We start from the raw sequence: 24,737 nt of genomic DNA, 5'->3' as shown, positions 1-24,737 counted from the left end.
TTGTTATCGTTTTTATCGTTAACTCTGTTTTCCTGGGTCTTTTCACGTGTGTTATGAATAAACCTTCTTTTTTTAGTTTTATTTTGTTGTATTTATCCGCGACACCTTAAAGGCCGGTCCATGAAAATATTGTCGGGCATAAACCGGTCCGTGGCGCAAAAAAGGTTGGAGACCGCTGCTCTAGACTAACTCTTTGCCACGGTTGCACCGGTGCGCCTAACTTTTTCTCTTAGGCACATCAGCACAAAAGTTAGGTGCACCCAAATTTTTCAACTGCATTGCTTAACACCGCAGTAAGAGTAATATTAAACCATTGTTGGAAACTGGAATTGGCTGCAGTCCTGGGATAGGTGACGAGCCAGGTGACGAAGGCTGTCCCAATTCGAAGGCTTAGTTTTAATATTACTCTTTCTGGGTCACAAAATAAACTTTAAAGATATTTTCAGGCGAGAATGTAGCTGTGTGAACTTCAAATATCTGCTCGGTCCCAGATCTGATGCACACACTGGAACTCTTTCCCATGTTGCTGTCTGTGTTTATTGTGCTGTGGTGTGTTGATATCTGTGCATTCCTGTATTATCCTTCTGTGTTACACATTTCGATGTTTTTTTCCTCGCTACCTGGCCTGACCTGTCTCCCCAATGTGATGTTTGTGTTGTATGTACGGTTGGCAAGGTCTGTCATCTCGGTTGTGGGCAAAAGACCTGCAAGTGACAAATAAAGGCTATCTCATCTCATCTCAAGACGTCGCATATTTGCAAAAGTGCTCGAAGTTTTTGGAGACGTCTGTTACCCACCAGCTCGACGTTTTGTGAGATCTCTCAAAAGTTCATCTTCATTTTTTTCTCCCATGTCCCTTGCAGGGCTCCGTAGTTATCCAAACATTTTGTCAAATAGTTTCAGTCAAAGAAAAATGAAAACGGTCTCACGATTAGCTGTTGCTGGTTTGCGCGATCTTAAAGTTGCCTTCAGTGGCCAGATCTGTCCACCTCTGAATGCTGATGCTACACGAGTGTCTTTGTGTTTTTAACCTTATCAGGTAAGAGCAAGGAGGCTGAGATCAAACGGATTAATAAAGAGCTGGCCAACATCCGCTCCAAGTTCAAAGGGGACAAGGCTTTGGATGGCTACAGCAAGAAGAAGTATGTCTGCAAGCTGCTCTTTATCTTTCTGCTTGGCCATGACATTGACTTTGGACACATGGAGGCCGTCAACCTGCTGAGCTCCAACAAGTACACAGAGAAACAGATTGTAAGTCTTTCACAGCGTTGTAGTCTTGTTCTTTAAATGCATGTCAGTGTGTGAGATGCATGCAAGTGTTGCACTACTGTGTGTGTGTGTGTGTGTGTGTGTGTGTGTGTGTGTGTGTGTGTGTGTGTGTGTGTGTGTGTGTGTGTGTGTGTGTGTGTGTGTGGTATAAAAGCCCTTTGAGTGCTACGTAGCAGTATAAAAGTGCTGTATGAACATGGGCTGCATTTCCACTTTTCACGTGTCCACTAAACACTGTGACCAAGCGTTCACAGCTGGCCCACTTCTGCTCCAGTGTACAGGAGGGACTCAAACACCCGATCCCTGACCCGTTGAGGCTCACCAGATATAAGACGTGAGAGTGTTGACAGCATCATTTCCCTGTTTTATTGAATAAAAACAGAATTAGATTATTTGTGACATAGCTAACGTGGTAGTCCTTTACTTCACGTCACTACCAGCTGTGATTCGTCACCGCCGCACGCTTTTCCAGGGTGTTTTTATTTATACTTACATTTTAGGAAAAAACATGAAGCCCTGTGTGGATTCATGTATTCTTTGAAATGCTGTTTGAAAAAACTGAAGTAAATGTTTGCAGAACAAATCCTTCTGCTGCTGAGACCTTTTCATTTCCTGACTGTGGGGTGTGGAGAGTTTCCTCAGGAACAGGAAATGTTTAGTTAGCAGAATAAGGATGATTCAGGATCCATGTGGTTTGAGAAGTGACGGCTGCGACTGACTCAACACGACCGCTAATAAGCTCCAGACCTTCACCCTGATCCAAGCTGGGAACTTTGATTTCTACCAAGTTTACAAACAAGTGTGTAAACCTGTAGCACTTCCTGTGGTTTGTTTCACACAGTGTTGCAGCGTACACCTGGGCTCGGATCACGTTCACACAATAAACAAACGGCTCTGGAGTTCCTTTGGAGCCGTACTGAGACCAGCTTCAAAGGGTCTCGGTGCAGGTGTTCAACTGCAGGTGTGAGAGCACACGTAGCTAGGGATGGATATCGTTTAGGTTTTATCCGATACCGGTGCCAAACCGGTACTTTTGAAACGGTGCCGGTGCTTAAACGGTGCTCAAACCGGTGCTTAAAGAATGAAGAACACAAACTTTGTCCAAAAACCTCTCATGTTCAGCTGTTTTTTTGTAAAAAGATAACAATGTTAGCCTTTTCTGCAGCTATGGGGCATATATGGTATCACTCTTGGCTGGAAGCAGTGCTTAAACAATGGAAAAAACACAAACTTTGTCCTAAACCTCTCATGTTTAACTGTTTCCCACTTTTTCTTTGGTCATTTTAGCCTTTTTGGCCAGGGTGAAGGGAGCATCTGCCATCAAACAAGAAGACAGCCGCATGTAGCTATGATGGTGTTTGCTAGTTCACCTTACATGCATTAATGTAATAACGTGGTTAGCCTACTCAACGTAAATTACACACGAACAACATTAAGCTACTCACGCAGAGAAGAACGGCTGCTGCTGCATCATCATCCTCATCATTTCTGCTACACTGGCAGGGCTAGGGGCCAGGACTCTCCTCTTCGGGTTTTTGGGGGATGTTGCTCCGGGTCCAATAACAGGCACCACACCCGCAGTAGATGCGCTCGGTGTGAGGTCTCGCAGCAAGCTATCAAATACGGCGCATTTCTCGGCTTTTAAAAAAACCGCTATGCGTCGCCAGGTGTTTCATCGGATTCGAGGTGTTACCTCCTTTGACAGTATCACAGTATCAGCTTAAAGCACTTGTTGCTGCTGAGTTTGCATCTTTTGCTGTGAAGTACAGCCAGACTTTTTGCCTTGGACATTTTTAATCTGTAGCTCTGCTCTAAAAGAACGTACGTACCTGGCCCCGCCTACTATCCTCGGAAACGTAAAATGATTGGCTAGAATCCAAAGTGTGTCACAGCTCAGGAAAAAAAAGCAGCGAAATGTGCGCTGCTTTTTGGTCTGGTTACTACCGTTTATGTCAGAACACCGGTACCCATCCCTACACGTAGCACACATGCAGTGACTGCTGTTGCTGAGTGGGATCAGCTTTCCTAATGAATTTTGGGATGAACCATTTCTTTACATAGTTTTAAGATCTGATCTATGAAGCCTTAATCCAGGTGTTTCTATTAAAAGAGAGACCTCTGTAGACCCAGTACAGCAGATACTGAGTGTATAACGGGCGTCAGCTGGTCATTTGTGTCACAGCTCGTTAGTTTCACATGACACCTGATACTCTCGCTGTGTCCCAAAATGTCGGCCGCGTCCTCCTGAGGCCGCATTTGTAGGCCGATTACGTCACAGCCAGGTGATGAAGGCTGTCCCAGTTCGTCGACTCCTTCAAATGCGGCCGACAAATCCGTCCTTCATTTCCCCGAATTTGAAGGATGGGTCGGGTGTGTCCTTCGTGGCCCACCATTCCAGTTTCCAACAATGGCGGCAGCTAGTTAGTTTTAATATTACTGTTATTAATCTTTCTGGGTCACAAAATAAACGTTTAACATATTTTCAGGCGAGAATGAATCTGTGTAAACCTCAAATATCTGCTCGGTTTATCAAAACATCGCATATTTGCAAAAGTGCGCCGACGTTTTCGGAGACGTCTGTTACCCACCAGCTCGACAGCTGACCGGGAGGTCGAGGGTCACTGAAGCCGCTAAGAACAACGAACTCCCAGCTTCATCGTTTTCAGACCCACCGCCGTCTTTCGCTGCTCAGGTTAAACATGATATATGAGTCACTCAGATAACTTAAAAATGTTATTGTTTGGCTTTTTTCGGTGTTTGATTGGTTCCTGAGTAAATCAGTTTGGCTGAGATTTAAAGTTATTAGGTAAAATAAAACTTTATTAACCCATCGGGTGGTTTTCACACCGCTGAATAAACGTCAAACAGAAAACTGATTAAACAGAAGTGTGAGACAGTCGAGAGTTTACTCCAGTGTCCTGTTATATTTTAGACAGCAAGGAGCAGATGGCCGAGTTTATTAAACTCCACCGAGACCGCGGTGACGCTGATCTGAAGGCTAGACCGTCTAATTTCACAGCCTCGCACTTCCGGCCTTCTCGGTCTTCGGAGGACCCGGCCCACGTAGACCGCAAAGGCCGGGTCCTCCGAAGGATGCGGCTTAGGTTTTGGGACACAGCTCCTGTTAACCTGTGAGTGTGCTAACATCATAACACAACGTGGGTGACACAGCAGCTGGTGTAAACTGCTTAGTCCACAAAATCGTGACACATGCAGAGCACACGCTGTGGGACGCTGTGTTTGAAAGCCACTCACTGTTACTGTCGATGTGGATTTGTCCAGGGCTACCTGTTCATCTCAGTGCTGGTGAATAGCAATAGTGAGCTAATCCGTCTGATCAACAACGCCATCAAGAACGACCTGTCCAGCCGCAACCCCACCTTCATGTGCCTGGCGCTTCACTGTATTGCGAACGTGGGAAGCCGTGAGATGGCCGAAGCCTTTGCCAGTGAGATCCCTCGGATACTGGTTGCAGGGTAAGTGTTTTTGATGCTTCACTGTTGTTGGGTTGTTTTTGTACTTATTTTAGATTAACTCCTGTTAACTGTGATACTGTGAATGTGATGCAACGCAGTGATACGATGGACAGTGTGAAACAGTCAGCGGCCCTTTGTCTGCTGCGGCTCTATAAGACTTCTCCCGACTTGGTGCTGATGGGTGAATGGACGTCCCGTGTAGTGCACTTACTCAACGACCAACACATGGTAAGAGCACAGAGGTCATTCAGCAGCAGGACCCTTCATGCTGTGGAGGACTTAGCATCGCGTGGGCCGCTTGTTCTGCTCAGTGTTCCTTCCTGTCGACAGTGACTTATGGTAAATGGCCTGTATTTATATAGCGCTTTACTAGTCCCTAAGGACCCCAAAGCGCTTTACATATCCAGTCATCCACCCATTCACACACACATTCACACACTGGTGATGGCAGCTACATTGTAGCCACAGCCACCCTGGGGCGCACTGACAGAGGCGAGGCTGCCGGACACTGGCGCCACCGGGCCCTCTGACCACCACCAGTAGGCAACGGGTGAAGTGTCTTGCCCAAGGACATAACGACCAAGACTGTCCGAGCCGGGGCTCGAACCGGCAACCTTCCGATTACAAGGCAAACTCCCAACTCTTGAGCCACGATCGCCCCTTATCATTAGAGCATTAGAACTCAGTAAATACTCTAAGAAGGATAATATCCTAGGTCATGTAAATCCTAACCTTTCAGCCCAGCTGAGCACCTGTGGACGTGTCATTGGTTCATTTCAGTTTTATTTACATTATGCTAAATCACAAAAACAGCACTTTATATTGTGAGTCCCTACAGTGATGTAGAGAAACCCCTCCAACGATCAGACATCCCCCTGTGGGAGAGCACTTGGTGACGGAGGGAAGGAAAAACTCTTTGAATAGGAGGAAAGGTCCGGTATAACCAAGCTTAGTGAGGGGCGGGGCCATCTGCTGTGACTGGTGGTTACATGAGGAGGCCAAAGACGCGCTGTGGAAGAGAGCCAGAGATGAATACGAACTAACCAATCCGAGCATGGAGTGGTTCCCAGAGCTTAAAGGCTTTCAAACATGTTGAGCGCCATCTTGTGCCAGTGCTGAGCGTGACTTCATCGGGTTGGCTGGTTGATGGTAACATACACTTAGATTTGTTTATGTTAGCTAACTAGTGACAGAACCATAACTGGGTGGGATATAAGGAAACCAAAATCAGTCTAAGCGATCACTTTTATAGTAACCCAAGCACAGCCAAACAGCTGCTGGTGTTTGGGGAGGTCTTACTCCATCACCCCATCACACACACAAACCTACTTTCCCTGCAGACGTGCTGATGGCATTCGCTAAGAATCATAGTTCTGTTTGTGGTGTGATGTTCTTGGAAAAAGAAAGATTGTTCTGTTCATGAGATAGAGCTGATCGCAGCAGCCGATTGTGCCGCTCGTACATCTGGCCACACCAGGAAAAATCTGTTCCTGACTCCATCCTGTCACCTGACCAGGCTCTCCTCCACACTCTTCTCATTCATAAAGAGCTTCACTAAAACGAACATCACAGCTGTTTCAGTGCCGCTAGCCAAACAACACAAAAAGGCTCCTTAAGGAACCGAGTGGACGGTACATCCTTGTACATCCCCTGTAGTTTTCCTTCTGGCCAGTTTATTCCCCTCACCCGACCGACAGGGTGGATGTCTGTCCCTGCCTGAGCCTGGCTCTGCCGGAGGGTTCTGTCTGTCAAAAGGGAGTTTGTCCTTCCCACTATCGCCGAGTGCCTTTTCACAGGGCGATCGTTGGGTTTCCTTCTGATATTGTAGCTTTTTTATCTTCTGATATGAACTCTGTTGAGGCAGCTGTTGTTCAGACTTGGTACAATATAAATTGAACTGGGTTAGTGACTCAGCATAAGTCTGTATAGGCGCCAAAGCAGCGGTGGTATTTGTTTTTACCGGAACGTTTTAACTGTAGAATAATGAGAACAATGACTGAATGAACCCTGTAACACTTCAGAGTCCTGCACTTTGTTTTCACATGATTAAATTTTCTGCCTGCATTTGTCTGTTTTTCAATGAGCCACTGAAACATGTTGTGATGTACCAGTTGTCTCCGCTGTGATGAATCGGTGCGGTTACTCATTTTCTCTTTGTGGGTGGGGTTAGGGTGTAGTGACAGCAGCCATCTCCCTCATCACCTGCCTGAGCCAGAAGAATCCAGACGAGTTTAAGACGTGCGTTTCCCTCGCCGTCTCCCGCCTCAGCAGGGTGAGTGTCAGAAACAATTGTATGTAAAATGTTCATGTTTGTAACTCTCACTGTTGATGCTGCTCATTAGTCTCGGTGTTAGCTCAGGATTCCCAGATGTACCGAGTCAGTCACGTGTTGAAGCTGAACCTGCAGGGTTGGACCCGCTGACTGGCCGTTACATTTAAGCCGCTTCTTCTTTCTACTCGCAAAGAAACAAGGCAGCCTCCCAGATAAATACACAGACAGACTATGGCCTCCTGCACAGTAAATCCACATGGATATCTGGGATATTTAATACACAGCGTTTGGTGAATAAGAGGGGTGAAAAACACACACTGGTTTTTTATCCTTCATTTATTCCTGTTTGTTGTTCAAATATGCCGTGTACACTTCTCCATCAGTAGTAGCAGAAAGGCACCCTCCACCTGCAGAGCTGAATGAACCAGCAGCTTCTCGATGGTGTTGCACAGCAGATCCAAATCAACAGTGCTGCATTCATAAATCAGTTAGGAGAAGATCCCAACTCGTGGTTAGTTTGTCACGAGTTAACACAGAGAGGCAGACAACCACTCACACCGCACATTCGCACCAATTTACAATCACCACTTAACCCAGAGCTTCCCAAAGTGTGGGGCGCGCCCCCTAGGGGGGGCCCAGAGCCATTGCAGGGGTGGGTGCGGTATGAAAAGGGAAAAAACCCAAAAACGCTTGGACACTGCTAGCACGGGGCGCCCACACAAACACAAAGCAGGAGATGAAGCATTGCTGAATATGTTTCCAAACCAACTTCATTCCAAGCCAAAGACTAGAAAATATGGTGAAGCAAATCTGCCCTTTGGCTTCACCTGCACAGGTGCCGAGGTAGGTCTCCCTGCAGGATTGGTCTTTCCTTCGTCGGGAGCAGCGCTGGGCTGTTTAAATCAAGTTACAGCGGGATACAAATAACATCAGGCTGATCCTGCCACAGTTTGTTCCCCGGTTCAAATCACGGACAAACAGGATCCCACAGCTGTTTGTTTTTAAACCTATTTTGCACAGAGAGGCATTTTTTTGAAAAATGTATTGATGCAATGTTGAATATTATTACACAGGAAAAAAAACAACTACATGTAAAATAATGACACCGTGACGCCTCTGCCTTTGTAATGGAGGGACAGTAACTGCGTGTAAATCTGCAGACAGTCAGATTAACAGTATTTCGTCTCTATCTGTCATTCTGCAATTCATCTCATGTAAACAATAACGTGGCCACAGCGTGACGTGAAAAAGGCACATAGCTTTGACGTTGCGTGACGAACTCTGTATTCCTCGTTCACACGTAAACGCAAAAAAAGGAGTTTTAAAAAATCTCAGTTTTTGGTGATTCGAAACGCCGTTTACGTGGACGAAACAGCTGCGTGTTCAAAAACACCCGTGTAGGTGCGGACGCAGCGTAAAAGAGTTAGTAGTTTATTTTATTACTACCTGTAATTTATTGCAGTTTACTTGTATTTGCTTATGTGTTTACTAAATGTTTGAGGTGTGAAATAAACCGCAACGGGGCAAAATATGGGCGTGTGTGGTTGGAGGATGTGTTTGTGCGGGGGGGGGGGTTGTTCTTGTAAAACAAAGGGGGCCTAGGAAAAAAAGTTTGGGAACCACTGACGGTGTTTGGACTGTGGGGGGAGCCACACTCCACACAGAAAGGCCAGCCAGTGGGTTCGACCGGGAAGGTTCTGCTGTTACAGGGCCCAAGGTTTTACTGCACGGTTGAGAGCAGGCTTCCACACAGATGCTCTGCAGACGGTTTCATCTCAATGATAAATACTGTTTGTTCTCCAGATCGTTTCGTCAGCCTCCACCGATCTGCAGGATTACACCTACTATTTTGTGCCGGCACCCTGGCTTTCCTGCAAGCTGTTGCGCTTGCTGCAGTGTTACCCTCCACCAGAAGATGGTGCTGTCAAGGGCCGTCTGGTAGAGTGTCTGGAGACCATTCTTAATAAGGCCCAGGAGCCACCAAAGTCAAAGAAGGTGCAGCACTCAAATGCTAAAAATGCCATCCTGTTTGAGGCTATTTCACTTATCATCCACTATGACAGGTGAGTACTGTCTGTAGCATCCTCACTGACTTATTATTGAAATGAACTGTTATCACTCGAGTTTAAAGAATGCACGCTAACTCGCGCCACACATTTAATCTAAGTGCAGTCGGCTGCCAGCCTGTGCTGCTCATGCTGTAATGACACTGTAAATAAGTGTGTAATTACTGATGTGTGTGCATGCAGTCTACCTGTGTATGTTTGTAACACATTCTGGTGTAAGTGACTCCAGTTCTGACAGGTGAGCCAGCAAAGCTCGTCATCGATAACAGTTTCCTGTGGCACCATCAGTGTTGCTTGTTAAACACCCAGCAGAGAAGATGAGCTGTAACACTAATGTGACTTTAATGTAGCACTAATGTAACTCTAATGTAGCACTAATGTGACACTATTTTAACTCTAATGTAGCACTAATGTAGCACTAATGTAGCACTAATGTGACACTAATGTGACACTAATGTGACACTATTTTAACTCTAATGTAGCACTAATGTAACTCTAATGTAGCACTAATGTAACTCTAATGTAGCACTAATGTAACTCTAATGTAGCACTAATGTAACACTAATGTAGCACTATTTTAACTCTAATGTAGCACTAATGTAACTCTAATGTGACACTAATGTGACACTAATGTAGCACTATTTTAACTCAAATGTAGCACTAATGTGACACTAATGTGACACTATTTTAACTCTAATGTAGCACTAATGTAACTCTAATGTAGCACTAATGTAACACTAATGTAGCACTATTTTAACTCTAATGTAGCACTAATGTAGCACTAATGTAACTCTAATGTAGCACTAATGTAACACTAATGTAGCACTATTTTAACTCTAATGTAGCACTAATGTGACACTAATGTGACACTAATGTGACACTATTTTAACTCTAATGTAGCACTAATGTGACACTAATGTGACACTATTTTAACTCTAATGTAGCACTAATGTAACTCTAATGTAGCACTAATGTAGCTCTAATGTAACTCTAATGTAGCACTAATGTAGCTCTAATGTAACTCTAATGTAGCACTAATGTAACTCTAATGTGACACTAATGTAACTCTAATGTAACTCTAATGTGACACTATTTTAACTCTAATGTAGCACTAATGTAGCACTAATGTGACTCTAATGTGACTCTAATGTAACTCTAATGTGACTCTAATGTAACTCTAATGTGACACTAATGTGACACTATTTTAACTCTAATGTAGCACTAATGTAGCACTAATGTAGCACTAATGTGACTCTAATGTGACTCTAATGTGACTCTAATGTAACTCTAATGTAACTCTAATGTGACACTAATGTGACACTATTTTAACTCTAATGTAGCACTAATGTAACACTAATGTGACTCTAATGTGACTCTAATGTGACTCTAATGTAACTCTAATGTAACTCTAATGTAACACTAATGTGACACTAATGTAGCACTATTTTAACTCTAATGTAGCACTAATGTAACACTAATGTGACTCTAATGTAACTCTAATGTAACTCTAATGTAACACTAATGTAACTCTAATGTAGCACTAATGTAACTCTAATGTGACACTAATGTGACACTAATGTAGCACTATTTTAACTCAAATGTAGCACTAATGTGACACTAATGTGACACTATTTTAACTCTAATGTAGCACTAATGTAACTCTAATGTAGCACTAATGTAACACTAATGTAGCACTATTTTAACTCTAATGTAGCACTAATGTAGCACTAATGTGACACTATTTTAACTCTAATGTAGCACTAATGTAACTCTAATGTAGCACTAATGTAACACTAATGTAGCACTATTTTAACTCTAATGTAGCACTAATGTGACACTAATGTGACACTAATGTGACACTATTTTAACTCTAATGTAGCACTAATGTGACACTAATGTGACACTAATGTGACACTATTTTAACTCTAATGTAGCACTAATGTAACTCTAATGTAGCACTAATGTAGCTCTAATGTAACTCTAATGTAGCACTAATGTAGCTCTAATGTAACTCTAATGTAGCACTAATGTAACTCTAATGTGACACTAATGTAACTCTAATGTAACTCTAATGTGACACTATTTTAACTCTAATGTAGCACTAATGTGACTCTAATGTGACTCTAATGTAACTCTAATGTGACTCTAATGTAACTCTAATGTGACACTAATGTGACACTATTTTAACTCTAATGTAGCACTAATGTAGCACTAATGTAGCACTAATGTGACTCTAATGTAACTCTAATGTAACTCTAATGTGACACTAATGTGACACTATTTTAACTCTAATGTAGCACTAATGTAACACTAATGTGACTCTAATGTGACTCTAATGTAACTCTAATGTAACTCTAATGTAACACTAATGTAGCACTATTTTAACTCTAATGTAGCACTAATGTAGCACTAATGTGACACTAATGTGACACTAATGTGACACTATTTTAACTCTAATGTAGCACTAATGTTACACCCCGGCCTAGGCAACCGGCGTGCAACTCAGGAAAAATAGAAATAAGGGAAAAAGGGCCCCCAAGCTCACTGCTCTTAAGGAGGGCGAACTCATAAAAAAAGACTAATACGGGCTTCCACAAAAATAATCCCAAAACGAAAGTATCGACAACTATTTTCTTTAAAGCAAAATACGATATTTATTTACATCACAACACACACCTAAACGCAGATCATCTCCTCAGCACATTCACAGCCTGTAACAACTGCAAACCCTCTAAATTTGACCAGCATGGATACATCCTGAAATTGTTCTGTGCATCTCTCACTGACTCACTCTCACTCACACTTTGGGCCCTGTGAGTCTGAGGTACAGTTATTATTTATGTATTGTTCATTAAGGGGAGTACTTTTACTAATACATCTAATAGTGATATTTTTAGTAAGAATTATAGTACGACTACTTTATGAATACAAAGAGAATCCATACCACTAAAGAACATGATAAAGGTAATATATACACAACCCACAAAGCCAGTGAAGAAATGGCATACTAGTCCTTTTTCACATGTTACATGGTAATGTGTTTGGCCCTCGTGTGCTGACATGCATGCCTAACAACGATGGGGCATGCTCCTAATGAGACAACAGGTGGTGTCCGGGGGATCTCCTCCCAGGTGGGTGTGCACAGGGTCTGCTAGAACAGGGGTGTGAGATGTATGCCCGGGGGTCCGACTCAGCCCACAGACTCCAGCCCAGACTGCTGGACTGCTCTGGGCAGACATGTGAGACTTTAAAATGTGTTTTTCTTAACTTTTCCTCCTCCAGTAACCAAACGACACCAAAGTAATTCATTAATAGATAAACAATTAAATGACAGTTTCCACAGCGTACTATAGAAAAGCCCAGAATGTTTCATTTCTCATCCAAGCAGCTTCTTCACTTCAGAAAACATTGAATGGACAATGTTAATCTGATTTCTTCTCATTTAAACCCTGCTGACAGATTTCTTACATTTACTACTACTAAGGATGGCACACTGTTAGAACTGCCCTTCTTCCTCTTATCGTAAGACAGAAATATGTAGATGAACCTCTGTACAGTCATGGTCTGGTCCTCTGTATGTGTGAAGCAGGTTTAAAGCCCCACGTTCTGATTAAGTCTTTCTTTATGGTATATTCATAGAGGTTTTATATTATTCTGCGCAGTTATTTAACAACGTTACATACGTAGAAGTTAAAGATGATGCCTGTGCTGAGTGAAAATCATCAGTTCTCTATAGTCTACAGCAGCGGTCTTTAATGCACCACAGACCGGCCTTTAAGGCGGATAAATACGACAAAATAAATACGACCAAGATAAAAACTGTGGTATTTTGAAAATATCATAATAAACAAATTAACTGAGTAATTGTGTAACTTTATTGGTAAAGGGTAAATGAACTGGTTCTTATATAGCGCTTTTCTACTTATCTGAGCGCTCAAAGCTTCACACAACCTGTGCATTCACCCATTCACACAATCGCATCTTTCTAAGTGTTTCATAGCTAACATTCACACACATTCACACTCCGATGGATGCATCGGAGAGCAATTTGGGGTTAGTATCTTGCCCAGGGATATTTGGCATGCAGACTGGGGGAAGCCAGGAATCGAACCACCAACCTTCCGATCAGTGGATGACCTGCTCTACCGCCTGAGCTAGCAGCGTGCTCCTCAAATGCTTCAACAACACTGAGAGTAACGTCCTCCTCTCTGCCCCTTAATGCTCTCTGGTCGCTATGGTAACACGTAAATACTTCTTTCAAAATAAGACGCACAACTACAACACGGGAAAGACCCAGGGGAACCGAGTTAACGATAAAAACCCTGAAAACCATGAATTTCACAGCGGAGCCTCAGCTCTCGCGGCCCGGTACCAAACGACTCACGGACCGGGCCCTGACCCGGGGGTTGGGCACCGCTGGTCTATAGTACCTTAGAAGCAGCAGCGTGGTGGTCGAGTCGTCACCTTAAAACCAAAACGGACACAAACCATGACTCTGTGCTAACTGGCTGCTCAGAACTGTACCAGGCTGTCAGTGAAGGGAGTTTTTCTGTCTCCTACTCAGCGAGCCAAACCTCCTGGTACGAGCCTGCAACCAGCTGGGTCAGTTCTTGCAGCACAGAGAGACGAACCTGCGCTACCTGGCTTTGGAGAGCATGTGTACGCTGGCCAGCTCTGAGTTTTCCCACGAAGCGGTCAAGACACACATCGAGACCGTTATCAATGCCCTGAAGGTGACGCCTCACATTTAAGAATGAATGCTTACCTTCACAAAGACACACACCATCACTGGTGTAGCGGACTGTTGGCGCTCAGTGTTCCTCTTCTTATTGTTTGTCCGTGCTTCTGCAGACTGAGAGGGACGTGAGTGTGCGACAGCGAGCGGCCGATCTGTTGTATGCCATGTGTGATCGCAGCAACGCCAAACAGATCGTAGCGGAGATGCTCAGCTACTTGGAAACGGCAGATTACTCCATCAGAGAGGAAATGGTAGGTGTGAGTCACTGTGCAAGCAAATGCTGTTTATGCCAGGCCTGGGGTAACACTTAGCACCATTACAGAAAACACGTGAGTGGTGAGTCCTGATCCACTCTGTCAGCTTTGAACAGATGAACCAGTTTTGACTTTGCTGTTTCAGGTGCTGAAAGTGGCCATACTGGCAGAGAAATATGCCGTGGACTACTCCTGGTATGTAGACACTATCCTCAACCTCATTCGCATTGCTGGGGACTACGTCAGCGAGGAGGTGTGGTACCGCGTCATTCAGATTGTCATCAACCGAGACGATGTGCAAGGCTACGCTGCCAAAACGGTCTTTGAGGTACTGCTTCATGAACCCTCGAAATGTTGTGGAGGTGAATAGAGAGAGCTTGTAGTTGGAAGATGGTTCGGAAGTGTTTTATTGGGACGGCTCTTCTGCAGCCCGATGTTTCACTAAGAAGAGTTTTTCCTTCTTTACATTCAAACTTTGTTTTTGGACATTAGTCTCACACTCTGGTTTGGCTCTTCAGACTTTCATATATGAATAATATAGCTGCTCAGGAGCACACACACCACGGTTTGAGTGTGTTTACCTTTGGTTAATTGATTCATATATGTGATAGCAGTGTTTTTATCTTGTCTGCAACAGCAGTGGTTGTCCTCAAGCGTCTGAATGTCAACAGTAAGAACTGAAGGAGATGTGAGCAAAAGCAAACGTGGCCTAAAGTCGAAAAATACTTTAATCCTAAAGAAGGTTGTTTCAGTGATCCGTTTCAGGAAAACCACTAAACCTTTGTGTTCCAGGCTTTGCAAGCCCCTGCCTGTCATGAGAACATGGTGAAAGTAGGAGGCTACATTCTTGGAGAGTTTGGGAACCTGATTGCTGGTGACCCACGCTCCAGGTAAGGTGGTTTTAATCTGATAAGGTAACAAGTCGACAGTCGAAATGCTGGGTAATAAGCCCGTCTCCCTGTCATCTAGCCCCCTGGTCCAGTTCAACCTTCTTCATTCCAAGTTCCACCTGTGCTCGGTGCCCACTCGTGCACTGCTGCTGTCGGCCTACATCAAGTTTATCAACCTGTTCCCAGAGACCAAGGCCACCATCCAAGAGGTGCTGCGCTGTGACAGCCAGATCCGCAACTCTGATGTGGAACTGCAACAGCGTGCTGTCGAGTATCTCAAGCTTTCTTCGATTGCGAGCACCGATGTCTTGGTTAGTTCTCACCAATGATAAAACGACATTATGTTAATGGTCAGGGCTGCTTGGCTAAGGTAACCCACAACATGCGTTTCCCCTTCAGGCCACCGTCTTAGAGGAGATGCCTCCCTTTCCAGAGAGGGAGTCTTCCATTCTGGCCAAGCTGAAGAAGAAGAAGGGCCCAGGAGCCGTCTCTGTGACAGAGCTGGATGATAGCAAACGAGAGGCTGGGGAGTTGAATGGAGGGGCCGACCGGGGCCCAGACACAGCAGCCATGGCTGCATCTAATGCTGTAAGCACGCTTTCTCTAGTCTTTGTTTGCAAAACTCTCAGCTTTTCTTATGTTTTCCATTTAATACAACTTTCCTGGTTTCCAGTCCACCCCGTCACCATCAGCAGACCTGCTGGGAATTCGCTCTGCTGCTCCCGTCGGTGCTGCTCAGACCAATGCTGGCAGCCTACTCGTGGACGTGTTCTCTGATTCAGGGCCTGCTGCACCTTCTGCTGCTGTGAATGACGACGGCTTCCTGAGGTGAAAGTTCATGTCTTGATGAACTCTTGAACTAAGCTTTTAGTCAAGTCCAGTATGGGTGGCTGTACAGAAGCTGTGAGCCTGCAGAGCTGTGTGAAAAGGAAATGAAACTAAAACCAGCTGCTCAAAGTCAGCACCCTGTGAACTAAGAATAATCATCAGCTTTGGTCGTTAGGACTAACATTACAAACACTCGTGTGTGGTGATTGTGGGACATCACAGTAACAGCTCAAAGTAACATCTGTTTTCATACAATTTCATTTGTGTGCAGTGGTGAACCAGCCATAAGATAGAAACAGCTTAGACTGCACCGATCAGACAAAGGTGCACGTTTGCATCGTAGTGCAGGGCCCAGCGTGGAACAAAGTTAGCTTCAGCTAGAAAGCAGGTTTGTTCTGTGCACGAATGTACCTGGAGGTTAAAAATGACTGAAGTGCAGCAGAGCTAAAAGGAACAACACTGTAAGACTGACTCATACTGGACTGTCTCAAACATCACTGGCAAACTTTGCTGTTTCTTTACTGTGTGGTGAATGTAAGATGGTTGTGGAGCTGTGTTTGTGCTTTTCAACTACGATGCAGGTAGTTACAGTCTGTTCATGTTGTCACCGGTCACTCTGTCTTACTTTGCTCTCTTTGTCTTATATGGACCTGCCAACCTGAAGACATTTGTAGTTGGATGTTGTATCTGATGCTGCGGTCCAACGTCTCTTTGTTGATGACTGGTTTTTCTTTGAGAGCCGCTGTTGATGTTAATGATTGGTATAGCATGAGATAAAAGCACAGGCGTTTCCTCAAAGAGTAAATATGTACTGCTTCAGGTTTGGCTCTCAAAGAAAAGTTCGTTCTTTGACTGCTCAGGCCATAACATGTATTGTGCTGTGAAATACTATGATTACTTGTTGTGTTCCTAACTGTTAAAAGCACCGCACTGTCAGCAGGTATATTGGTATCATAAGGCTGAACTGTAGCGTGTGACGTAGGCAGTGGGTTTTTATTTTGAATGTATAGCAAGAAAACTGTAGGAGATAAAAGAAAGTCAAACCCTTAACAAATGCAAAGCCCTGAAAGATGCATCTGGACCTTTAGCTGGTCCACGTTGGCGAAGTCTTGTCAGAAACTGTTTCAGTGAAAGGGTGGCTGGACCTTTAGGGTTCACAAAGAAGTCGTCCCACTCAATTATTAGCAGTGTATACTCAGCCACCTACAACGCTTCCAAGCACCTCACCACCATCCCAGCTCCCATGGTGAGGAACACGCCCCACTACATCAAAAACTCTGACTTCACCAATAAGGTCCACAAACTGGGGCTCCATCAAATCAAAGAAGACGGACAAGAAACGAGGTCTGACATTAACGCGGGAGAAACGGAAGGACAACGGAAGGACATTGTCATGTAGGTTTAGCAGAGAAAGTCAGGAGGCATCCTGGTGCACTTCAAACTCAGCCACACCCTCAGACAACAAACACACCTCCCAAACACTAGCTACGCAACATGGGGTACGCAGTGCAGCACACGAGGAGTGCCACAAACACATGGCACAACATAGAAGAGCCACCTGGATAGCACAAGGCTCGACTACATCGGCATCTTAAGGTCAAAGGTCACTCTTCCAAGGGTGCCAGGGTTCACATTCTGAGAAGGCAGATGGTTTGAAAGAGGCCATGCATGTCCACTGTGAACAACCATCTTTGAACAGAGGGCGGGGCTTACGACACCAGCCGTCTGCCGTCTATAATCCAGTTCTGAGATCCCTTCCAACCCCCACTCACTGTTGCAGTCACGTGATCTCAACAGGGCACATGATGGTGTGAGCCAGGCTCTCATAATTGTTTCACCTGCAACCTCTGGTGATGATAAGCCACGCCTTCATGCTTTGGCTCATGTAAATGGAGCACATGATCCGTAGTGGGTCAGCCCACTATCTTTAAGAAAAAGCTTTAAGAAACGTAAGAAGTCGAGTCACAGTTGGATCGCAGCGTTTCTGATCTGTGGCAAACGGAGACGATGGACTCTGTATGAGCTTCAAGGTTGGCAGGTCTGCTTTTTTTAATCTTGCTATGTATGTGACTGTCTTTCGTCTTTTTCTCTTTCCCTTCTCTCCATTCCCCTGTGTTTGTGTGTGTGTGTGTGTCTGTTTGTGCGGTTACACATCTGTGTGTTTTGATACGGATGCGTGTCTTCTCCTGTCCTTCACCATGATTGACACTGACAGAGATCTGGAACAGCCCACTGAGACCTCCGATTCCCTATTGGTGGAGGGTTCTGGTGACTCGGAGTAAGGGACCAGTAGTAACCTACAAAATTAGAACTGGCTAAAAAGATGCAACTCGGGCTTTTGTTTTTTTCATTGAAAATGTCTTTAACATGTATGTTACTGAGGAGGTGACTTGTTGCACGTAAGTGAAGTAGCTTAGTCAAACTTGCTGTTTTGAGTGCAAACTTTTCTGCTGTCAGCCACATGGTTTGTAGCAGCAGCAGCAGCAGGGAGCACGTTACAGGGAACGTGCTCTGTAAACCGTCTGCACTGCTTCATACAGGGCACGTACACAGTGCCAAAGGCCGCATTCAATTTGGTAGTTGCTCGTCTAAAATTGTGGGTGATCGATATAACACTGTCCACACAGGAGTAGTGAGAGCAGCAGATCCACAGCTCTGTAGTCAGTACAACACACTGCCCTCTTTTCTGGGCTTTCCTTCTGTGATAAACCACACAGCAAAAACACTCGTTCAGTCAGTCTGTCCTGATAAAGTGCTTCTTGCTGGTGTCTGGCTGCTGCCCATCCCATCAAGCTTCTGGTCTCACTCTGAGCTGTGGTCCTGAATTATTGCTCTGCTTCTCCTGTCAGGTGCATCACAGTAATATAACAATGCTACAGATTAATCTATAAAAGATGATTTTGTTATTACATTTACTATTAATATTATTTTCAACCTGTAGGTTTGTGAAGCCCTGGGTATCTCACGGCCCTTTTCCGTACTCAGCTCACCTCAACTTGGTCTTTAGGCTTTTCCATTAGGTGGTACCAGGGACTTTGTTTTAGTACCTACAGCCCTTTTTCATTACTACCTACTGGAATCGACTCGGCACGGTTTGCAGGGTTTTCCATTAGGTCACAGTACCTGGTAGCAGGTACTTTTTGGTACCTGCTTGGCGTTGCTTTCACAAAAATCAGAACGGCTACAGAAAACGACGGCGTGTTCCCCGAGTGTGACGAAAAGCTACAGACCCAGCAGCAGGTATGCATTCGCTTCGACGTCCACCTTTGTTGCATATTAATTGTGCTGTGGGACGCGCACACACGTTACTATGACGACAAGCACGCAGACAAGGTACTACTGGGTTGTAATGGAAAACCAGTCGAGTCGTGTTGATCCAACTGGCCACTAAGTGGCGTCGCACAATGAGTCATAAGAGAGAGCGACTCCTTTATGAAAAACAAAACATCCATGTTTTAACCCAACAATGACACAAAACGTGGTCCCCGAGCCACAAGGCCACACACCAACAGCAGGTACACCATCGCGTTGTGTTGTGTTTGTGTCGCACACAAACTCTGCACTTGGTACTCGATTGTAATGGAAAACGACTGCAGCCGAGTAGAGTTGCGTCGCGCCGAGCTCAGTAGGTACCAGTGGAAAAGGGCTATAAATATATTTGCCGTCAGTTTATTTGGATGGGTAAGAGCACCATCGTTCTTTCAGACACCCGTTTGTTTTTCAGTGGAGCAGAAGCTGATATCTTAGTCAAATGCATTGTGTCTCCATTGATCCACAGTGTCTCATATTTTGCTGTGGTTGATGCACCTTATTGGTAATAACCTTTAACCCCCCCAGAATGCTTGTGCACAGCAGCAGTCCTGACTGGTAGGAGAACATTAAACAGACTGTAGATGATCATTACAACTGTAAAAACATGGAAACACTGTCTAGCAACTGCGGGGCAAATATTGTGCGCACATTAAAACCATCATTAATGGCATCACATTTTATGTGCACAATATGCATGTTTAGTGCTGATGTTCACCTAGTTTTCTTTAACGTTACTTGAAGCCCTGCTTATTTCTTTAGCGGTGGGCCCGTGTGTTAAGCAGTGAGTATAGAGCTATTCGATGCGGGCCTGTGTGAGTATTGTACCACAGATGCACATTCAGAGTGCATGGTGAACTCTGCACTGTGTGTATCATTCACCTGTGAAGTGCTTGTACTAACCAGCTCTGCATTTTACTTTATCTTTATCTTGTTGCCAATTTTCATCACACCGTTCCTGTTTACTGTGTTGAATGAGTTGCTCTCATTTCCCATTTCCACTCTTACCCATTCATTCCTTATTTGTCCTGTTGCCTATCTGCTTCCATCCCTGCTTTGTTCTTGGGCTGTCCCTGCATCCTTGCCCTGTCCTGTGGCCTCCCAGCTCTGCTCCTCCCTCTGAGGATCCTGCTCCTCCTCTGTCTGAGGCAGATGAACTTCTTAACAAGTAAGCTTCTTCTGTGTCTAAACATTTTCATGCTGTAGCTCGGCATAAAATTGTTTGATTCCTTGTCAAAAAGAGTCCGCACACTTAATTAAAATATCAGCTCTACATAGTTCTGCTGCTGTTTTTAAAAAGCATGTACATTAGAGGCCCTACTAAGTCTGATTCATACCACTTTCCAGTGTGGATTCTGTATATTTGAATACAGAGTTCTGATTACATCATTCATACAGTGCCACTTGTGTACTGATCCAGTTCCAATATTTAAAATAACGGTTTAATTTGATTCCCCTTCGTTTGTCAGGGTAACCTGTAAAAGATTATTTGGTTATTTCTGTCATTTTTGAACATTTTCAGCTGTGGCAGAACAGATATCAGACAGTTTGTAACTGTTTGGTTAACACATATGTGGTTCCCGTTCAGGCGATTCACTTGGTACAGTGCATATAGTATGGGATATTCTTTAATGCCTGTAGTGACGTACGTGTGGCTCTGCCTGCACGTATATCACTTGTCGCCGGTTCTTAGGCTGTTCTCACTGAGGAGCAGAACCCCTCTGCCGAGCTGGGCTAGCTAGCTATTGTTAGTCATCTCTGCTGTCGTCTCACACACCTGGTGTGTACCAATACCAGAGATGTTCCTGGTGACTCATTTCTTAGTCGACTAAACGAGGGAAAAAAGTTCGACCGACTCGTGTAAAGCTAAGAACGCTCCAATATTGCACTGAATTTGAGAACCATTTAATGGATAATGTCAAAAACTGTCTTAACAAAGGCATTTGAAACATTAATCACATTCTTCAGTAACTGGTAACACCACTCAGCTGTGTGCAGGGGCAGCAGCTTAAGAAGGGTAGCTCAGACCTGCCTCTCTCCAGCCACGTCCTCGGGGTTAACCTGAATCGTTTTCCAGAGCAGCCCATAGATGTCATTTCTCCAGTGTGTACTGGGTCTACACTGGGACGTCCTCGCGGTAGGACATCCCCGGCCAGGAGGTGACTGTTCGCCCCTGTCCTCAGAGGTGGGGTTTCTCTTTGGATGGCATGCCCCTTCTGCCTGGTGGATGTCTATGCTAGGAGACAGTTGACTGGGCCTGAAGCCTTAATCACAAGCTCCGGCACTCGACCCTAAAAAGATGCTTGTGGACTCCTCTCCCAGTCTAAACCAAACTAAACTAAGCAGGTGATGCATTTCTTGCAGACACACTGGGTTCTGCTGGTTGCTCACCTGCTTCAGCTTGTGCCTCCTCTCCGTGGTTGCTGCGAACTGTTGCTACAGGTTACCGATTGCAGTTCTCGGCCAGCGTCAAACGTCTGAGCATGGAGTGCTGCATTTCATCGCCACCGCTCTCAGTTAAGCTGGGGTGCTGTCTGCATTTGTAAACGATGTTCTGATTGTTGGGCACGATGGCCTATGTGATCACTGTCGGGCCACGTTCACTGTTAAAGGTGAGCGTTTGAGGGCCCAGCATGTCGTAGGATGGGAGATTCAACAGTGGTCTCTTAGAGGCAGGGTGGGACATGTTCTTCTCCTGTGTTAAAGGGGTCTCACTCTGCTGCTGTAGTGCAGTGTTCATCTTTCTCCGACAGCCAGCCATGCTTCCTGGTGAGGGAATGGAGGGCACACCCTGTGGTAGCAGCCCAGATGTGGGATCTGCTTTCCCTCAGGGGAACATTCACTGTCTGATGTTGCTTGTGACTCCCGTTTGAAATCACTGGATCTATAAAGTTTCTTGGAGGAGTAGAGGTCTCATCAGCCGTAACACACCGGGCCATGATATCCCAACGTATATGTGCTGTACGTGTGTTCACTGAAGGAACCAAGTTAGATCTGATCCCATCTTATTCTATCTATGTGACTTGATGAATGTTGACATTAAAGCAGTGGCTAACAGATCACTGCACCCACAGAGGTGAGTCAATTACTTGCTAAATATCAAAATTAGGATGCAGTACTGTGCAAAAGCCTTGAACCAACCCCAGCTCTTTATAGTGTTTGTTTGTTTTGGGTTTTTCCACTTGGTGTCTCTAAAGACCTGTGGAAGTTTGTCTGTGGACATTAGCAGCATTCCTTTCCACTCCTTGCATCTAACATTTTCACAGGAACATTTTGATTTTGCTTCTTTAACATTAACCTATGATTGATGTTGTGTACACATGACTTAGGTTTTATCTTGTTGCAGTATGTTGCCTATGAAAAATGCCAAAGACAGCAGTTTGACAGGCATAAAATAGGATTTCTACACCAACGAGTTACCAGTACTGGACTGAATATCAGTAGCAGCAGGAAGTTTGTGGTTCAAATCATCCTCAGTGTATACGGGGTTCTCAGGAGAGAGGTAGAAAAGAGAGCGTCTTCTTTAAACTAGTGGAGGCTCTAATGGTTTGGGGCTGCGTGTTGTTGCTGAGAAGTACCATCAGTAGATCTCTTTCCAATTTTAAATAAGAAAGAGGCTTTTGCACAATACTGTATAGCTGATTATCTAAGTAGGACCAGTTTTGTCAAATAGCTGCAGGGATGTTGTTCTTGTCATTTCACTGTTCGTCTTCTCCCTCCCAGGTTTGTGTGCAAAAACAACGGAGTTTTGTTTGAGAATCAGCTGCTGCAGATCGGCATCAAGTCAGAGTATCGTCAGAATCTGGGTGAGTATTACATTGGGGGTTTTCTGCTTACTTCTTATACCTTTTCCTACCAATACATGTCTGATTTAGCAAGTAATTCATTATGTTTGAATGGCTATATTGTGGTGTAGCTCTTACCCCTCAGCTGTAAAAAGCTGTGAGGTGTCATCACCCTGCTGGGGAGGCAGTGAGTGAGTGTGAGTCTCACTAATCTCAACCTCAAATTCAAAGGCAGAGATTTTCAAATGTATACCACAGGTGCCTCTGCTGCAGGAGGCTGCCAGTATTTTACAGTTTGAGATTATGAACTGCACAGACAAAGTACTGAGCCACACCTCTTCATTCATGAAGGGTTTTCAGTCTCAGTGCCACACTCACACAGACAACATGAGATCAATTCAGTCTGCCTTTACCAACATCTATGAAAGAATCCGCACTGAACTTGAATTACTGCTGCAGCGAGCTAGATTGTGAGTAGGAGTTTTCCCCTCCTAGATCTTGCACGATCAGGAGCCCCAGGATCTCATCCACAAAGTGGAAGACCAGGGTCACAGGGTGCAGAGCTGTATGGTAGGGGTGGGCGATATAAACAATATACGATAGAAACCATATAAATTTGGCCAACGATAGAGATTTTGACTATACCGCTCTACCGCGATAGCGCATGTTGATGATGTCATGAAGCTGCGCCTGTTTTGGTCGAAAGCATCGCAGCTGCTATTGTCACTACCCGATCTGTACCGGAAACCCGATCGGTACCCCGCATGCGCGAAAGGTTTCTACTTCCGGTCGTAGCGTTTTACGATAGTTATGGGTCAGAGTATCTGTTAAGATGTTAAGAATAACAAGTATATCTTAAAATGTTTGCAATAATGAAGCATTTCAGTACAATGTAGACAAAAACGAAAAATAAAAAGAACGTTACGGATCAGGACTCTCCGATCCTTACTGCGCATGTGTAAAGTCTGACCGTACAAATCGGGTCTACCCGATCCGTACCGCGCATGTGCAGATGTTTTCTTCTTCTTCTGTTCGTTTAATGGCAGTTTACTCCCCAGTGTACGAGGATACCGCCACCTGCTGACCGAGCGAATAAACCCTATTATAAACTGAATTAGCGTCATTACAAACGTGTGTTAAATCTGATTTAGTGATAGTCGAGTGTGTTTATGCTCGTCTGTGAGGAGAGGATTGTTGGAATAGTGATGATGATGTGCGCTATCACTGTCAATTGTCAGTAAACACTTAATCTGGCTGATGAATCTACACGTGAGATATTACAAAGTCTGCATTATTAACTCTGTAATTAGGCGCCATTCTTCTTATTTTACGGCGCTGTTGCTCAATCGGGGGACGCTCTCTGTTGAGGAGAAAAGCATGAATTTCTTTGTATACGGATTATCCATTGTTTAAATGTCCCGGGCAGTCGAAAAGGAGGCAGAGCTGTTGAGAAATGCTAGGAGCTAACTGGGCGCGTATCATTCAAATATATTGAATGTCGCAATGTTGGCAAAGAGAGGAAGTGACGTAACATTTGCGCATGCGGGGTACCGATCGGGTTTCCGGTACGGATCGGGTAGTGACAGGCTACAACCATTATCATCTGCAAATGATGGCGGGCGACAGTCACAGCAAAGAGAGTAAGCACTTCTGAAATATGGGGAAAGCCAAAAACTGCGTTTCCTTCACTTCTGTAACATTGATTCATTAATGTTGAATTCTCTGGCAGCTGCTCTGTTCCCATGTTGTTGCAGTATATTAATGACTAACCTCGTATTGTGGATGAATAATCTCAGTTGTTCTCCTGACTGGAGTTTGGCCCGTGTACAGCATCCTGCTATGCGATTGCA

General features: G+C 44.6%; 1 protein-coding gene across 3 annotated transcripts in view; it reads left to right on the top strand.

Moving 5' to 3' along the window:
- Nucleotides 1-24,737, top strand: part of ap2a1 (adaptor related protein complex 2 subunit alpha 1) — a 39,150-nt gene that overhangs the window by 7,341 nt on the left and 7,072 nt on the right. The window contains exons 2-16 of one of the 3 annotated variants that reach the window (XM_085269858.1): nucleotides 1,040-1,251; nucleotides 4,552-4,745; nucleotides 4,844-4,973; nucleotides 6,916-7,017; nucleotides 8,821-9,080; nucleotides 13,648-13,816; nucleotides 13,935-14,072; nucleotides 14,221-14,403; nucleotides 14,868-14,965; nucleotides 15,045-15,276; nucleotides 15,365-15,553; nucleotides 15,639-15,793; nucleotides 18,009-18,071; nucleotides 20,208-20,270; nucleotides 22,826-22,908. In XM_085269858.1, the coding sequence (XP_085125984.1) occupies nucleotides 1,040-1,251; nucleotides 4,552-4,745; nucleotides 4,844-4,973; nucleotides 6,916-7,017; nucleotides 8,821-9,080; nucleotides 13,648-13,816; nucleotides 13,935-14,072; nucleotides 14,221-14,403; nucleotides 14,868-14,965; nucleotides 15,045-15,276; nucleotides 15,365-15,553; nucleotides 15,639-15,793; nucleotides 18,009-18,071; nucleotides 20,208-20,270; nucleotides 22,826-22,908 (2,271 nt within the window). The remainder of the gene's footprint in view (nucleotides 1-1,039; nucleotides 1,252-4,551; nucleotides 4,746-4,843; nucleotides 4,974-6,915; nucleotides 7,018-8,820; nucleotides 9,081-13,647; nucleotides 13,817-13,934; nucleotides 14,073-14,220; nucleotides 14,404-14,867; nucleotides 14,966-15,044; nucleotides 15,277-15,364; nucleotides 15,554-15,638; nucleotides 15,794-18,008; nucleotides 18,072-20,207; nucleotides 20,271-22,825; nucleotides 22,909-24,737) is intronic. The other 2 variants (XM_085269857.1, XM_085269859.1) reach the window with 2 other exon arrangements.

Source organism: Mchenga conophoros, linkage group LG4 (assembly GCF_057382185.1).
Source record: "Mchenga conophoros isolate Kocher_MC1m ecotype Shallow Benthic linkage group LG4, M_conophoros_male_GT1.1, whole genome shotgun sequence".
Taxonomy (NCBI): domain Eukaryota; kingdom Metazoa; phylum Chordata; class Actinopteri; order Cichliformes; family Cichlidae; genus Mchenga; species Mchenga conophoros.
The sequence above is the reverse complement of the archived record's forward strand: the minus strand, read 5'-3'. Positions and strand labels throughout refer to the sequence as shown.